General features: G+C 41.2%; 1 protein-coding gene across 2 annotated transcripts in view; it reads left to right on the top strand.

Annotated features, from left to right (window-relative positions):
• The first annotated feature begins 286 nt into the window (after positions 1–286).
• ARMCX5 (armadillo repeat containing X-linked 5) overlaps positions 287–17,840 on the top strand; it is a 123,827-nt gene continuing 106,273 nt past the window's right edge. For both annotated transcript variants that reach the window (XM_067024004.1, XM_067024005.1), the window contains exons 1-4: positions 287–537; positions 641–699; positions 2,266–2,342; positions 2,680–4,618. In XM_067024004.1, the coding sequence (XP_066880105.1) occupies positions 3,182–4,618 (1,437 nt within the window). In that variant the 5' untranslated portion in view covers positions 287–537; positions 641–699; positions 2,266–2,342; positions 2,680–3,181. The remainder of the gene's footprint in view (positions 538–640; positions 700–2,265; positions 2,343–2,679; positions 4,619–17,840) is intronic.

Below are 17,840 nucleotides of genomic sequence, written 5' to 3'. Positions count from 1 at the left end.
GCTTTGGAGAAGTGAATTTGTAACAACTATATTTTGGTATCCATCCGCCTTATCAGGCCGAAGTGGATTCACTGATGCCACCTCCCGAAACCTGTATACATTTCAGTTCAGGGGAAAAGATTGTAGGTTTGGGGTGGAGGAGCTCCCTAACAGAGGGGAACTAATACCGAGACCCTTTGGTTTAGTCGGCTTCTCTCCGTCCAGCGCTGCTTTCTAAAAATCCAGACCCCGCCCCTGCCCATTCCAGTAAGGAAACAGATAGGGTAGGCGGGACGGAGCTCGCAGACAGAGAAAGCGGCGCTATGCAAGGCCTGGTATCACTCCGCTTCGTGAGGCCGAATCGCCTTCAACTCCCCGCGAGCTGCTCCCGCTGTCGGTTTTGGTTCTGGGGACGTGGAGAGACAAAGTCTGCGGAGGAAAAGGTAGCTGTTAAAAGGGTCACTAGGAGCGGGTCCCTGAGGCGTCCTGGGTAAGGAGAAGGAAATTCCAGGAAGTTACAGTCGTTTGCCAGTTACGGCCCTCCATCTGATAAAGCAGGTATCTCGTCATGAATCCGCCGTGCCGGGCCAAACCCCAAACATAGTCGCCGCCATTGTCTCGTGTCCTTGTATCCGTCTGATTGTCCGTCCCTCTTTCTTAGGGCTCGGCACCCCTCGAGGCAAGGAAATGAGAAAACTGCCTCTCATCCAAGCAGAGCAGGTCAGTGAGAAGGCGTGCATTGCTTGGGAGTGCGGATATGGGTGTCAGAGATGAACGTGGGAGATGTGACTTGGTCATGGGGCACGGGTGGTGAGAGGGAGAGAGGGACAGGGGTCATTTGAGCGGCACGCAATGATAAAATTAAAATGATCTGCCTCTTGCTAGCTTGATTTCCAGACACTGCCCTCCTCACATCCACCATGTTTGGGGAGGGAAAGGAGTGTAGTAGCGGCTTCTAGCGGAGAAATGGTGGATTACATTAATAGGAGGAGGGGCTGCTGCTGTCTGTGAGAGCAGTGGTCTGGGGAGCCCTGGGAGGGAAAGAGTGTAAAAAGAGGTTGTGTTTGATAATCAAGGCCCTGGATTAGAAAAGGGTCTCCTGTCCTGGTTACTAGGCTAACTATTAATAACCAAGTCTCTCCCACTGTCTTTTCATTGGGTCGTTGAGTATGTATCATGCGTTTATATGTGTAGGTCTGTTTCTGCATTTGCGGTACTCTATGTTTCTGTAAAGACCGGTAAGGGGCAGGGAACCTCAAAGGGTATAAGAAAAAGAAAATTGGCTTAATTTCTGTAGAGAGGTCAGTGCTTGGATGTGGTAGATGGCTAAGACTAGAGCACTTAGGGATCTAGGGGAAATTCCAGATCTCCTTTCTGCCAGCTTTCCAAACAGCCCTCCCTTATTCCCGTTGTGGTGAAGAAAATGATAGGTTTTGGGGAGAAAAAGGAAACGCAAGAACTTAGATGAAATTTGGAAATCATACTTTTCATTGATTTTGAAGCCAGTTTCCATGGTTTGAGCATTCCATCCCTACTAACACCACCACTATCTTGCAGCGATTTTTGAGTTGTCTCTGCAGGGGAATTGTCAGACTTTGAGAATGGAGCAGAGGAGCTTGGAGATTTGGGGGAGGGGAGAAAGAAAGAGAGAAATTTTTGGCAATCAGTTACTTGTATCCAGAAAGAATCAGTGTCCTACGTGCTGATCTCTACCAAGGGCTCGGTCTCCATTGTCTCTCTTTATTTATTTATCTCTGCATTTGTGAATCTTTGCGTGTAGGTCTGTCCTTAGGTCTGTGGAACTCTCAGTTGTTGTGAAGGCTTGTAAGTGGTAACCCAACTTGAAGCTAGGAAATAATGAAGAAGAGAAATATGTCCTATATATGTTTAGATTGGTGTGAGGGTAGAATGATTGAGATAGAGAATTCTGTCTCTTCTGTTTTGCCAGTTTACAGTTTACCCGTTTGGTCCCCTGCTGATTTAGTTGGGAGCCTTCCTAAGCTTTGGGGGTATAGAAGGGTAATACTTGCTTTTATTACTTCCCACTTGGTTTTCCTATTCTTATGCTTCACCCCAGCCCATTTCTGAAACAGGGAAATGCCAGGGCAGTCACTGAAGAGGAAAATGGTGGGAAACAGGGAGGAGGAGCAGTCCTGAAGCAGGCAATGGGGGAAGGGACCAGAAGGAGGGAAACACTAGACAAACTACATATATAGGGACCAGGGACCAAGGTCAGTCTACCAAGAGATCAGTTTCTAATCTTCCTGTTTGTTTATTTGTCCATAGATCTGCCTTTAGGTCTGCTGTAGGGCTTGTCATCATTGGAAGCAAGGAAAGGAGGAGAAAATTACTCCAGATCAGAGGTTAGTGTATGTGGAGACTTCATCAGTAGACCTGTAGGATGAAGTAGTGGAGATCTGCTTGGGTGCAGTAGGGGTAGAGAGCCAGTCTAGGGATTCTTCAGTCTCTCTCACTCCCATTCAGCTTTTTCACTCTCCATACTCTTGTTTTGTGTCTGGAAAAAAGATCGGTTGCAACTACAGTAGTAGGGAGCATGAAATGAAGGGAGAAGGAGTTTGCTAATTATCTACCTTTTACACTTAGCACTGAATTTTCATACTTTCCTGTCTCTCTGTGCTAATCAATATGAGCAAAAAGTTGGAAAAGACTCAAAGCCCCATTTCCTTCCTCCACCCCTAGGTCCAACTTCACTGGCAGATCTGGTGGCCTTGGAGTGGCTGAAGACCACCACCCTCCACAGGGCTGCGCTCAGGCACACAGCCATCCTTCCCTTCCCTGAGTGAGCTTCCTCTGCACGTTGTTTATATCACTGGCAGAGCCTATAGTTGGAAAGGGGGCTGAGTGACAACTGGACTTTGTATGAAAACACCAACTTGGGAGAGACCTTCAGTCAAGGCTGAGACGGGGGTGGGGATACATAACTTGGCCTTGCCTTTAACTTGGATCATGACTCGCTTCGAGGCTAAGGCAAGGGCAGAGGATGGGCTGGGGCTGGCCTGAAAGCTGGAATCAGTGGCCCTGCCAACACTAGAGCCAAGGCTAAGATCCAAGCCAAGGCAGTGGCTGAGGCAGAATCGGAAACAGGACCAGTGACCCAGGCCAAGCCTGGGGATGGAGCAGTGGCCAGGACACAGGCAGTGACCTACGCTGAGGCCGTGCCTTGACAAGGGAAGTGAGCAAGATGGAAGCTAAAACTAAGACTAGAGTTGTGGCTGAGACTAAGGCAGATCCCCCTACAGAACCTGGTATAGTGTCCCAAACCAAGTCAAAGGCCATGCCTATGTCCAGGGTCAGTGCTGTGACCAAGTATGAAGTCAATGCTGGTGCTGGAAGTGAAGCCAATATCAGGTCCTTTGCCAAGGCTGATGATAAAGACAATATTGGGTCCAGGCCCCAGAGAAGGAGAGAGGCCAGCATCAAGTTCAGGGTGGGGGACAGAGCTGGTATTGTAATTGAGTCCAGTGATGAGGCTGAAGAAAATGTCTTCTCTTGGTTTTGGACTGGAGAAGAGCCTAGTGTAGGATCCTGGTTCTGGCCTGAAGAAGAGACCCCTTTTCAAGTGTATAAGCCTCCATGTAAGATCCAGGAAAAGCCCAAACCCACACCCAAACCCAAACCCGAACTTACTATAAAGCAAAAAGCGGCAGCATGGTCAAGGGCCAGGTTTTGTGTCCTAGTCCCAGTAGAGGGAGGGGAGAGATCCTTGCCTCCAGAAGGGAACTGGACTCTGGTTGAGACCTTGATTGAAACTCCTCTGGGGATTCGGCCTCTGACCAAGATCCCACCCTATAATGGGCCTTACTTCCAGACCTTAGCTGAGCTCAAAAAACAGGTTAAGTATAGGGAAAAGTATGGGCCCAATCCAAAAGCCTGCCGCTGCAAATCACGTGTTTTTAGTTTAGAGCCTAAAGAGTTTGATAAACTCGTTGCCCTACTTAAGTTAACTAGGGATCCTTTCATTCATGAAATAGCTACAATGATAATGGGTATCAGTCCTGCTTATCCATTTACCCAAGATATAATTCATGATGTAGGTATTACTGTTATGATTGAAAACTTGGTCAATAATCCCAATGTTAAAGAACACCCTAGAACTTTAAATATGGTGGATGACAACTCTGAGTCTTCTGGAGAACCAAAAACAGGAGAGTCATATGTAAACCAAGTTTGTAAGGACATAATCTCTTATCCTTTGAACTCCGCTGAGCAACTGGCTGGACTAAAATTATTAGTGCAGCTGAGTGTAAAATTTGAGGACCACCATATGATTGTCAATTATATTCCAGATTTCCTCACCTTGTTAAACAAGGGAAGTGGCAAAACCAAGTTTTATGTTTTAAAAGTGTTTTCGCGCTTGTCTAAAAATCAAGCCAATACAAGAGAACTGATCAGTGCCAAAGTACTGTCATCATTGGTTGCGCCCTTTAACAAAAATGAGTCAAAGGCCAATATTCTTAATATCATTGAAATATTTGAGAATATAAATTTCCAATTCAAAAAGAAGGTGAAGCTATTTACCAAGGAAGAGTTCACTAAATCTGAACTTATTTCCATATTCCAGGAAGCAAAAGAGTTTGGTCAGAAACTACAAGACTTAGCAGAGCACAGTGATCCTGAGGTGAGAGATAAAGTTATACGATTAATACTCAAACTCTGAATAGCTGTATGTTCTCACAAAGCCTTGAATAATTTTTGGTGTTGTAATATGAAATGAATGCATATTATAAGTTCAATATTTATGCCATCTGTGCTGATTGAAGGAGCTAGTTTTATGGATACCAAATGATCTTTTGAGAGCTTGAATGTTTGTTGATTTTTATTGTGCTATATAAATTGAGATATTTTTAGTATTTCTGCAATATGACCTAATAATGAACTTATTCATCCTGAGTAAGCTATACTTCTGTGCGTTATATTGACACAAGTGTATTCATTTAATACTTCATTTACATGTAAATAAAGTTGCATGCTAAAACTGGTGAAAACATTGTCCTAGTTCTTCAGTTGAAGTCTAGTCAGAGGGATAAAGCACAAGTAACAGAATAATAAAGAGCACTGTCTGCGTCTGTAGTGGGGTACAAACAAAACAAGTTTACATTGAAAGATCATTCAGTTTCAGCATGTTCAAAGAGTAGAATCACTCTGTACACAAGAAGACAGGACTGTGCTACTGGCTGACATCTGGGCAGACCTGGGGAAAGGGGTGAAGACATAGACTTAGGAGTAAAGGAACACAGATGCTTTCATTCCAGTCTGAGTCCCAGAACTTGTGCTCAGCCTTTCACATAAGATGTCTCAGCAGGATATCTTGAAGCTTTTTAACCTCCAAGAAAATTCCTGTTCTCATTCCCATTTAGCAACGCCATGGAAGTGTGGTTCTAAAATGACCTAGTCCCACTGTACCCTCAACATCCAGGTACCCCATCTTGGGGTACCAAGTTTACTGCTTCATCTGAGGCTCCCTCCCCCTGTATTCCTGGGTCTCAGAGGAGGGCCTTTCTAGGGTCTAATTACAAAAATTGCTTCATGGAAAATCTAATTTTCCCCATCTTTATGACTGTTTGCTCTCATACTTGCTTTTGTTTGCTGACCAATGCTTTGGACTTGGTGATTTGCACCTATGCTTGATGACAGTGCCTTGTTTGTGCTGATCCCTTTTGATTAGAGCTCAGATCTATGAGATAGCCACAGGAGACCAAAGTCCTTTAGGAGTGTGTGGTTAGGAAGAAATTAATTCCCCTAATCCCACTATCCTATTTATTTGTGCAGTTTACAGAGCTGAAGCCATGTTGTCTATACTATCTCAGCTCCTCCTGTTTATACCTAACAAAAGCTAAGTACTGGTTAAGAGTTTGTGGCATAGAATTCCAGAGTTTAGATTGGGATCTGGGGTCCCCTCTGCCTCTCCTACCCTCTGTCTCCTTTGCTGTTATCATTCCTCTTTCCTTAACTGCCCAGAATTGGGAAATTGGGTATTGAGAAATACAGTGTACAAATACTGGTCTTTCTATTGAGCTTCCTCTCTCTCCTAACTTTTTATGTGTTTGGGGGAAGTCCTAAACCTACAAATCTCAACAAGGTGTCATGTACCCCTAGTTTTAGCAGCTATCTTTAATTTCTGTTGAGGTCAAATCTGAATCTATCTTCTGTATATCTAGGAGTTGAAATGAAAGACAACCAGCCACATTTGTGCATTAAGGGTGAAAAAATGTAAGTAGGCTTTTTGCAACATACAGTTGCAACTTAGATGATTTTTGGAGTTCTTTATAACTTGTTTTTATTCCACAAAACTCCCATAGTCTAGAATTCCAGCTGTGGGTACTGCTTTCAGAATTGGGGATCTTCACAGTATAATTGGACCAGACCCTTTGGAAATATTCTGTGTCTCAAATGCCCTATGGAGCACACACTTAATCAGTTGATGGCTGTGGAATTTTCCATTAATTAACGAGGAGGGTGAGTTTGGGGTATGTAGGTGTTTGTATCAAAGCAAGAAGCTGATGGTCTGTCCTTGAGTAGGAATTATGGAAGACAGAGTCAGTTCCCAAATTGTTCCTGGGGTGTACTCAAAGTCAAAACCCCATTGCTCATCTCTTGTTTCGTGTCCTTTTCTGGAAAAACAATTCAGGCAAGCCCATGTAGTATCAGGGCTGATCCAGATGTTACTTGTCTCAATATGTTGCTGGCTGGGGGTAAAAAATCAGTGTAGATTTCTCATCTTTCCTGTCATCAAGTAAAGCAGGAAATCTTCCTGCAACACAACTGGGCGATTAGCACCTACCGACCCTTTGCTGGGCCCTCAATTATTTATTTATTTATTTATTTACCCTCAATTTTAAATGAGGAACTTTCAGGGGAATCCATCTATATAATATCACCAAATTCCCTAGTAAGTCTTTCAAGGCTCTGTATCCTTCAGCGTATTTTAATTGTCCCCATTATATCCCACCTGCATTCAAGCCATGTGGGACTTCAGGCTCTCTGAAGCACCTTAGGTGAGAAATCCTCATCCAGAACTAATGATTCATCCCTCATTGAGCCAGTGACCAAGTACAAAAAAGCTTTTAGAGGAGGGGCACACTATCATCCTTCAGTTTTCATAACAGATAATTTCTTCTGAGTCAAAACTAGTCTGGTATGAAAAACAAAAACTTCTGTGGCTGTCATCCCTTGGTGTATAAATATCAAGTGGATAAGAAACAAGAGGAAATGGCTTAAAGGTTGTGCCTTTTCCATTTGAGCCTCCTGTTAAAGTAATGTCATTTTTCCGGTATACCAAGAACAATGGTAGGAACTTTTATAATTTACATAAATCCATTAATGTCATTATATATATAGTAAAGTTTTGAAATATAATATTAAAATTACCAAAGATAGCCTAGATGAACAACTCTATTAAGTGAAAAACTTTACAATTAATTCCCTCTCCCTTTCTCTTCATTCTGCAAGAAACCCATGACTCCACTGTACAGAAAAATATATTTTCTTTTTGGGATTGTTGTGGCCACCCCTCAGAGACAGAATACACTATCACCCCAGATTTGGTTTCGATGCCGATACTGATGATGTCACACACATACACACACCAAGACAGAATGAAAAGTTACTACTCAATAATGAGTGTGTGTATCTTCTTTGTCCATTCATCTATTGATAGACATCTAGGTTGTTTCCACATCTTGGCTATTCCAAATAATGCCACAGTGAGTATAGGAGTGCATATATCTTTTCAAATTAGTGTTTTTGTTTTCTTCAGGTAAATACTCAGAAGTGGAGTTGCTGGATTGTATGCTAGTTCAATTTTAAATTTTTTGAGGAACTTCCATACTGTTTTCCATAGTGGCTGCACCAATTTACATTCCCACCAACAGTGCATGAGGGTTCCCTTTTCTCCACATCCTCGCCAACATGTTACTTCTTGTCTTTTGGATAATAGCCTTTCTAACAGGTATGGGGTGATATCTCATTGTGGTTTAGATCTGCATTTCCCTGATGATTAGTGATGTTGAGCATCTTTTCATGTCTCTATGGCCATCTGTCTGTCTTCTTTAGAGAAATGTCTATTCAGGTTCTCTGCGATCTTTTAATTTTATTGTTCATTTTTCTTGTTTTATATTGAGTTGTGTGGTTTCTTTATAATTTGCATACTAACCTCTTATTGGGTATATCATTTGCAATTATTTTCTGCCATTCAGTAGGTTGTCTTTTTGTTTTGTTGATGGTTTGCTAAGTGAAATAAATCAGAGAAAGACAAGTACCATATGAGCTCACTTATATGTGGAATCTAAAAAATGAAACAAACAAAAGAAAATGGAAACAGTGGGAGTTCCTTGATGGCCTAGTGGTTAGGATTCTTGGATTTCAGTGCTGTGGCCCAGGTTCAATTCCTGGTCAGGGAACTGAAATCCCATAAACTGCATGGCCAAAAAAGAAAAAGAAAACAAAAAGAAACCCTGGAAAAACATGAACAGACTTACAGATACAGGGAGCAAATTTGTAGTTGCCAGAGGGGAGGGGGTTGAGGGATTATGGGGCAGTAGATGAAGAGGATTAAGAGATACAAATTTTCAATCATAAAATAAATCATGGAGATGTAATATACAGCATAAGAAGTAGAGTCAATAATACTGTAATAATTTTGATGGTGACAGATGGTTACTGGACTTATAGTGATCATTTCATAATGTATTTAATTATTGGATCACTATGTTGTACACCTGACACTAACATAATATTGTCTCAACTATATTTTAATAAAAATAAATGAATAAATAAAATACACTGGAATAAAAACAAGGAATAACAAACCAAAAATGCAATAATACTGTCGTTTAAAAATTATTTGACTTTATGTTTTAGTGCAGTTTTAGGTTTACAGAAAAATTAAGCAGATAGTACAGAGAGCTCCCCTATACTACTACCTTTTTTTCTTTTTTTTAAGGGGACTCAGTATATAGTGTAGACATTGCCCTCCATTCTTTTTTTTAAATTAATAAATTTATTTATTTTTGGCTGTGTTGGGTCTTCGTTTCTGTGCAAGGGCTTTCTCTAGTTATGGCAAGTGGGGCCCATTCTTCATGGCGGTGCACGGGCCTCTCACTATCGTGGTCTCTCTTGTTGTGGAGCACAGGTTCCAGACACGCTGGCTCAATAGTTGTGGCTCACGGGCCTAGTTGCTCTGTGGAATGTGGGATCCTCCCAGACCAAGGCTCGAACCCGTGTCCCCTGCATTGGCAGGCAGATTCTCAGCCACTGTGCCACCAGGGAAGCCCTATACTACTACTTCTTCTCCACCACCTCCTTTCCCTACACAGTTTCCCATATTATTAGCCTCTTGCATTAGTGTTATATATTTGTTACAGTTGATGAATGAATATTGATACATTATTACTAACTAAAATCCCTAGTGTATATTAGGGTTCACCTTTTGTATTGTACATTTCTATGGTTTTTAAAAACTTATAGTAAAATAACATATAAGGTTTGCCATTTTAACCAATTTTATATGTATACTTCAGTGACATTAAGTACATTTACACTGTCATTTAACCATCATCAATATCAATCTCCAGAACTTATTTTTTATCATCCCAAACTGAAACTCTGTATCCATTAAACAATAACTTCCCACTACCCACTCTGATCAGGCCCTTGTGAGCACTATTCTATTTTCTATCTGTGCAAATTTGACAAATCTAGATACAATGTATCTAGAATGTATCTATAATATTTGTTACTTTGTGTCTGTCTGGCTGTTTCATATAGCATAATATTTTCAAAGTTCATCCTTATAGCATGTATCAAAATTTTATTTCTTTTTTTTTTGTGGTACGCGGGCCTCTCACTATTGTGGCCTCTCCTGTTGTGGAGCACAGGCTCTGGACGTGCAGGCTCAGCGGCCATGGCTCAAGGGCCCAGCCGCTCCGCGGCATGTGGGATCTTCCCGGACCAGGGCACGAACCCGCATCCCCTGCATCGGCAGGCGGACTCTAAACCACTGTGCCACCAGGGAAGCCCAAAATTTTATTTCTTTTTAAGACTGAATAATATTTCATTGTTTGTATATACCACATTTTGTTTATCTACATCTGTCAATGGACATTTTGGTTGTTTCCAATTTTTGGCTGTTGTGAATCATGCTGCTAAGAACATTGGTGGTACAAATACCTGTTCAAGCCCTTGCTTTCAATTATTTTGGGTAAATAACTAGAAGTGGAATTGTTATGGTAATTCTATGTTTAATTTTTTTGATGAACTGACATACTGTTTTCCACAGTGGCTGAATCATTTTTCATTCACATCAAAAATGCACATGGGTATCAATTTCTCCACATCGTTGCCAACATTTGTTATTTTCTGTGTTTTGATAATACTCATCTTAATGTGTGTGAGGTGGTATATCGTGGTTTTCCTTTGTATTTCCCTAATGACTAGTGATGTTGTGCATCTTTTCATGTACTTATTGGCCATTTACATATCTTCTTTGAAAAAAATGTCTATTTGAGGCCTTTGCCCTTAAAAATAAATCCTTAAAAATAGGGTTGTTTGGTCTTTTTTGTTATTGTTGTTAGGTTTTAAGAGTCCTTTAAATATTCTTGATATTAACCCGTTATCATATATTACGATTTGCAAGTATTTTCTCCCATTCTGTGGCTTGCCTTTTCACTGTCTTGAAAGGGTCTTTTGATGCACATAAGTTTTTAATTTTGACAAAGTCCAATTTACCTTTTTTATGTTTTGGTGTCCTATCTAAGAAATCATTGCCAAACTCAATGCCATAAAGTTCTTTCCTATGTTTTCTTCTAAGAGTTTCAAGATTTTAGCTCTTGAGTTTGTCATTGATCCATTTTGAGTTAATTTTAGTATGTGGTATAAGGTAAAGCTCCAGATCCATTCTTTTGCATGTGGATATTCAGTTTTCCCAACACCATTTCTTGAAAAGAATGTCCACTTACCGTTGAATGATCTTGGTACCCTTGTCAAAAATCATTTGGCCACATATGCAAGGGTTTATTTCATGGCTCTTTATTCTGTTTCACTGGTTTATATGTCTGTCTTTATGTCGGTACCATACTGTTTAGATTGCTGTAGTTATTGTAGTAAGCTTTGTGTGATGTTGTGATTTATAAGTAATATAATTGGTCATTCAGAGGACCAAAATATATTTCTCATATATATTTGGTCTCCATCCATGGTTCCTGGCTCACAGCTCCTGAAACCCTTGAAATTTCCTGAATGATACGAGCAATGGGAGCTGTTTTGTCATAATATTTGGTCTCTTGTCCTCAGTTTTTAAAATCCACTTCAGAGCCATTATGGTGAAACAGGTGTTTTATTACTCATAACAAACCTTTTTCCACCACAACTGGGTTTATGTTAATGAGGTGACTTTTGGAAAGCACTAAAGATGGTGTCCGTCGCCAGAGGAACCGACTCTGTGATTAGAAGGTCGTAATATTCAGTCAAAACCCCTCCTATTACTTCCTGGGAGGGGAGAGAGGGTAGAAGTTGAATCAGCCACCGATGGCCAATGATTTAATCAGTCATGCCAATGTAATGAAGCCTCCGTAAACACCCAAAATGATGGGGTTTGGAGAGCTTCTGAGTTGGAGAACATGGGGAGATTCTGGGACAGTGGAGCGCTGGGAGAGAGCATGGAAGCTCTGTACCCATTGTCCATACCTTGTCCTATGTATCCATCTGGCTGTTTCTGAATTACATCCTTTGGTAATAAACCAGTAATCTGGTAGGTAAAATGTTTCTCTGAATTCTGTAAGCCACTCTAGCAAATTAATTGAAATCAAGGAGGAAGCCATAGGAACCTCTAATTTATAGCCAGTTGGTAGCTGGCTAGCCATACAGGTAGCAACCTGGATTCGCAGTTGGCATCTGAAGTCCAAGGAGGGGGTCGTGGAAACCTCCAATCTGCAGTTGGTCGCTCAGAAGCACAAGTAACAACCTGGGCTTGAGATTGACATTTGAAGTGGAGAGCAGTCTTGTGGGACTGAGCCCCTGACCTGTGGACTCTGATGCTCTCTCTGGGTAGATAGTGTCATAATTAAGTTTAATCGTAGGACACCTTGCTGGCATTTGAGAATTGTTGTTTTTGTAGAAAACTATCTTCCCCCCAACACCCCAATACACACACATTGGAATTGGGTTCAGAACCACTTTAGTTGGTGTCAGAGAAGTGGGAATTGCTAGAAAGCCCTGGCTCACATAAACATGTAGTTTGGGAAAAGAAAGGATGAAAGGGTGGGGATTGAGGAACCTTTGATTCATAGTCATGCATGGTATGGAGCAACAGCTGTGCTACAATCCATTACTAAGGGTAAAAGTTACCAATGGAATTTAGGGATGGATCTGTTGATGAAAAATTGACAGTCATTCTAAGAAAGAAATAGAAAATTTTATTTGAGACAACCTGAGGATTATAACTAAGAAGGCAGACTTTCAGAAAGCTCTGAGGACTGTTCCACCTGTTAGAGGTCAAAGCACAGTTATATACATTTTTGAGACAAAGGATTATATATCAAGTGATGTATTGACAGTTTACACAATCCGGATCTGCATGTACAAAGTGAGTTGGGGGGCCATCATGACCTGTTACAAGATTAAGAAGGAAGGTTATCTCCTAGGGAGGTCTGGTTAGTGCAGATGCACAATACACACTAGAGGAGAGGGAGGAAGCCCAAAGGGGCAGAGAAAAATTTTACGTTTAAATTTTTCTTGTCTTGCCATAAAATATGAATTTTATTTAATCAAATCCAACTCCTGGGGAGTTGTCTCACTGGATGAATAAGGAAATGAAGACTAATAAGAAAGAGGTAAAATATACAATCCCTTGGTAATTGTTATCTGTTAATAGCTAAACTAAAAGTAAAAGAGAGTGCTGGATCAGACCCTGATGCTAGACCAAGCTCAGATTTCAGTGAGTCTGAGCTTCAGCCACTAGCCTCACAGCTGCCCCCACTCCAAGGTAAAAATTATGCAGGGGCTACAGAAAGTACCTCTAAGTCCTCTGGTCACCAAGAAGGTAGTCATTGTAGGGTGTGGGAAAAACCAAGAAACTATTGAAACGAGAGGACATAGTGTGAAGGAGTTGTTTTATTTGGTAGATTGATGTCAGTTTACTGAGGAACCTTTACTGAAATAAATTGTGACAGTGACTAATTTAGGAGCTGTGTGTTTGGTTTTGAGTGCTGCAGAATGAAAGAGCATGTTTGGGTTGGTACAGGTTCCCCAGATCACTATAGAACAATCACAGATGGATATGTGTGATCCAGACACACAGGAGGTTATTTCTGAAAGAACAACTAGCCTGGTGGATGGGATAAAGACCACTGTAAGGTCTGTTTACCCTGAGAAGGGGACTGTCCATCTTCCTTTATGAATGCCAAGCAGAACACCCCAGATGAAGCAGCTGATATGCTTTGTATGCAAGCCATGTGGGACTGGCTTTATGATGACCAGGATATTCACCCAATGAATATACTTGTTATCCAGGTCATGTTAGATGCTGTGGTTAAAGGGCTTCTTTTACATGGATACCCCATTGTAACCTTACTGCTGCAAAACCACGGGATAGTTCAAGAAGCCTTATGGAATTTGCTGTCTCAGCTTCCCCTCATGGTCTTATAGATGCTAATAAAGTATTAGGTTATTAACAAGAGAATGAGACAGCAGAGGAGGGAATCAAGAGAATAGTTTTAGCAGAGTAGGAAATTTTAAACAGTTGTTAAGGAATAAGGTGAATAAAGCAACTGTTGATAGGAGTGGAACAAAGAAGAAAGAAGGAGAGTCATGGAACTCATCCCAGCAGGTGGAAATCTTTAGATGATAATTAAGAAGCAGAGTGAATAAAACAGATATTGGTGGGCTTAAAACAGAGATTTTAATACAGCACTACCAAAGGACTTGCTGACCCCCCAACATTAAAGGGCCCCAAAGAAGTCAGCTCTGTTCACCACAATTTGGAGAAATTTTGAAAGCCAGAAAGCAGAAATTACAATGAGAAATCTGACCAATCACTTAGGGCAAGGGGTAAGACAATAAATATAAGATTGACAAATCTTATATTTATATAAGATTTAAGAAGACTTTATATAAGTCTTTATATAAGTCTTACACATAAGACTTTATATGACTTATAGAGTCCTTTGGCTCTAACCTTGCTAAGGATCCAAAACCTTTTGCACAAGCTTGGGTAAAATAGTCGGGGTGAAGAAAAGTTTCCAGGATAAACTGATATAGAAATCCTATGAACTGTGGTACCAAAATCCATTGGTGAAACCTTGACTTGGGCTACAGTTCAATTGAGAGAACATAAAAGTGTAACGGTTAATTTAATTATGAAAGTTGGAATGTTACCTGAATGTTTTCTGGGAATGGAAACCATGTCTGGCTGGGGAACACCTCCCTTACCTAGTATTGTAAAAACAAAACCTATTATTGATGAAGTCCTAGTGGAGGCTACCGTTAGGAATGTAAGGGTTGATGAAATTAAGGTAAAAGTTTGTAGAAGAATTGGTATATTTAAACAGGTTTTATGTGAAGTGGTTGCATCTTTTTTTGCTTTTTTTACCTGATTGTATTGTGGGGATGGACATTATAACTGACTGGTGAATGTTTCCCATACCTAGTATTGTAAATAGAAGGAATGTAAATCTACCCTTCAAGCAGTGTTAATTGGACATGCTAAATGGGAAGCAGTAAGATTGCCCGAGCCAAAACGTGGAGTAGAGGCTGAGGTGCTGGTAGGCTGTGTGATAGCTCTGTGTGAGGCATAGAATAGACTGGGACATATGGCAAGAGCTGTGAGCACCTCGACAACTACTGGCACTTTGGACTAGAGAATTTCCATTTGAGGGACATTTACTAGCTTGCAATCAGTGATTAATTGAAGCTACCCCTAAGACTGTGACTGAAGGACATAAAGTGATCTTGAAACTTGAAATAGCCATAATATCTAGAATTATGGGGATGGCAGTGCCCAGAAGAGTTCCATAATAAAATGGAAATGGTTTATAAAGGAACATGCTGCCTGGGAGATACAAGGAGGAGGTACTCCTGAGAGCAGGGAGCCTCTTTTCACCAAGGACTGACTCTGGAACTGTGTGAGGAGCTACTGGATTCTGTTGTAACTTGGACAGTGCCCTATAAAGAGCCCTTAACTGACCAACAAAGAGCTGCTTGGCTTGTGGATGGCAGTTCCATGGTGAACAGACAATATCTTGGAAACGTTTGGAAAGTCACCACTCTGATTGAAGAAGGTAAAAACAGATCAGCCTGGTGTGCTGAATTGCATGCTGTTTTCCTAGCAGTGGTGGAAGAATTGAGCAATGGCAAAAGCCCTTATGTTTGGGTTTTTACCTACACATGGACAGTAGCCCATGGCCTGGCCATATGGTCAGGTAGATAGGCAATGGAAAACTGGACTGTTAAAGGGATGGCCTTAATAGGGCACAGCCTCATGGAAATCACTGGGAATTTAAGGGGTACATTAAAGTAGGACATGTTCATGCCCATCCGAAGAACCCCCTTCCAAGGTTCAGAAGGTGATTGGAACCACTAAGTGGACATTTTGGTGTGCTTCCTTGATGTGGCCACCTGGGTACATGAAATGAGTGGACATGGGGGAGTTGCAGCAGTGCAAAGATGGACCAAATCTAGACATATTTCTCTTGCACCCTCTGAGGTAATGCCAATAAGAACTGTTCCGTATGCCAGCAAAAGAGACAGACTGCAGATGGCTATGTGGCAGATTCCTTGGGGGTTGCGGGGAGGTCCTGATTAGAGCTGACAAGTCAAACTAATGCTGGTAGCCCTGGGAGGCTACAAATGAGTTCTGACAGGAATATAGGAATAGACATTGACTCTGCACTGGGCTTTCCCTACCCAGTGGTAGATGCAAATGCTCAAAAGTACTATAACAGAAGATATTGCACAAATTTGGATGGTTGAGAACCATTTCTTTAGACCAAGGAACACACTTTATATCACATGATGTCCAGCAGTGGTCAGAAAAATAACCTCTTTAGAGTCATAGCTTGATAGAGAATTGGAATGGGCAGTTAAAATATTGGCTGTCTAAAATAGTGGGTGGGGGGGAATAAAGGCATGAAGGGCTGGCTTACATGCCTTCATGAGTATGTGCTCACACTCAAGCTGAACATGAGTGGGGCTAAAAGAGTGTTCCCACAGAATAAATTTCTGTTTTTCTGGTGGATCAGGGGAAGAGGGAGTGGGGAAAATGTTGGTAATCTGTCTTCTCCATATCACCTCAACTTTTTCTTTTCCCCACCACTTGATACAATGGTCACAGGACCAGGGCTGCAACTACAAGGACATGAAAAAGGGATGATTCCTAAGCAAGAAACTATTTACCTTTATGTCAGAATTCCTAAGGGCCTGTTGGGGCAGGATATGCCTTCACCCAGTCTGGGAAAATTAGGATTAACAGTGAATGCAGCTATATTGCCTGGTGATAAAGATAGCTCACCTGTGTAACTTCTGCACCTGTGTTACCTTACCTTATCTGACTAGAAGTGAGCTGAGGGGGTGGGACTTGCTAGACTAGTATTGCTGCCTGCCATCTAGACCAGTACAGTGACTGAACCTAATGTCCTTTCCAAAGATGGAAAAGTTTGGGTGTAAGTGGAGAGAATGAAAAATAGTAGCTGTGGGTTAGAAAATGAATAAATGGGTTATGTAATGAGAGAAATCCAGTATTACATGAACATCTCAAAAGAGGCCCAGAGCAAAAGATGATATTGCCTCTTGGCTCAATTATACGAGATCACTGAAAGGGTGAAGCCATATATTGCTGAGATCACTCCTGCTTTTGGAAACTGACAAGATTGAATAGAAGCCTGCAAACCTGAGTGGCCTTGCCCTGGGAGATATTTTCATAAGATTTCATAATGGACTCAATGGTTATTAGTGACTGAATGAGATTCTAGTAATGTGCCTATCTTTTGACATTTTTTATTGTTTTGCTGTAAGGGATCTGTGTTCAAAGACCAAGCGGTGGACTGCAATACTGTGATTTATAAGAAATATATTTTGTCAATAAGATGATCAAAATATATTTCTCGTATATATTTGGTCTCCATTCACGGTGCCTGGATCCCAACTCCCCAAACCCTTGGAATTTCCTGAGTGATAAGGCAATTAGAGCATCTTTTGTTATAATATTTGGTCTCTGTCCTCAGGTCCTAAAATCCACTTTAGAGCCATTAAGGTGAAAATGGGTGTCTAATCAGACTTTTTGCCCATTTTTTAAAATGGGTATTTGTTTTCCTGTTGTTTAGTTTTAAGAATTCCTTATATATTTTGGATATCAGTCCTTTATTATATATGTATTTTGCAGAGATTTATTCCCAGTCTCTGGCTTGGTTTTTCATTATCTTAATTTTTTTTTTCAGGGAGCAGAGGTTTTTAATTTTAATAAAGTCCTACTTAAGAGGTTTTTCTTTCATAGATCATGCTTTTGGTGTTTAAGGACTCATTGCCAGAAGTGATGTTAGCAACATGGCCAAATACGGCATTCCTCAAACATATGCCCTGTTCAACAATAACAATTTAGCATCCATCTACAGACAAAAGTGCCTTTGTGAAAGCTGTGGGATCCAACACCATATGCCACAGGACCCGGAAGGAGGCTCACCCACTCGTGCCTCAGGTAATACATGTACAGATCTCAGTCCTGGCTGCGGACCCTGCAGTGGCCCATGTGCTGGTCCCAGTCCCTCTCAGCCATGGTCTGGGAGCCCCTGAAGAACACTGTCAGTCACCTACAGATGAGGCAATCACCCATGGACAAGAAAGCCTTTATGGAA

The sequence above is a fragment of the Kogia breviceps genome, chromosome X (genome assembly GCF_026419965.1).
Source record: "Kogia breviceps isolate mKogBre1 chromosome X, mKogBre1 haplotype 1, whole genome shotgun sequence".
NCBI lineage: Eukaryota > Metazoa > Chordata > Mammalia > Artiodactyla > Physeteridae > Kogia > Kogia breviceps.
Note: the sequence above shows the minus strand (reverse complement) of the source record. Positions and strands in the feature narration are given on the sequence as shown.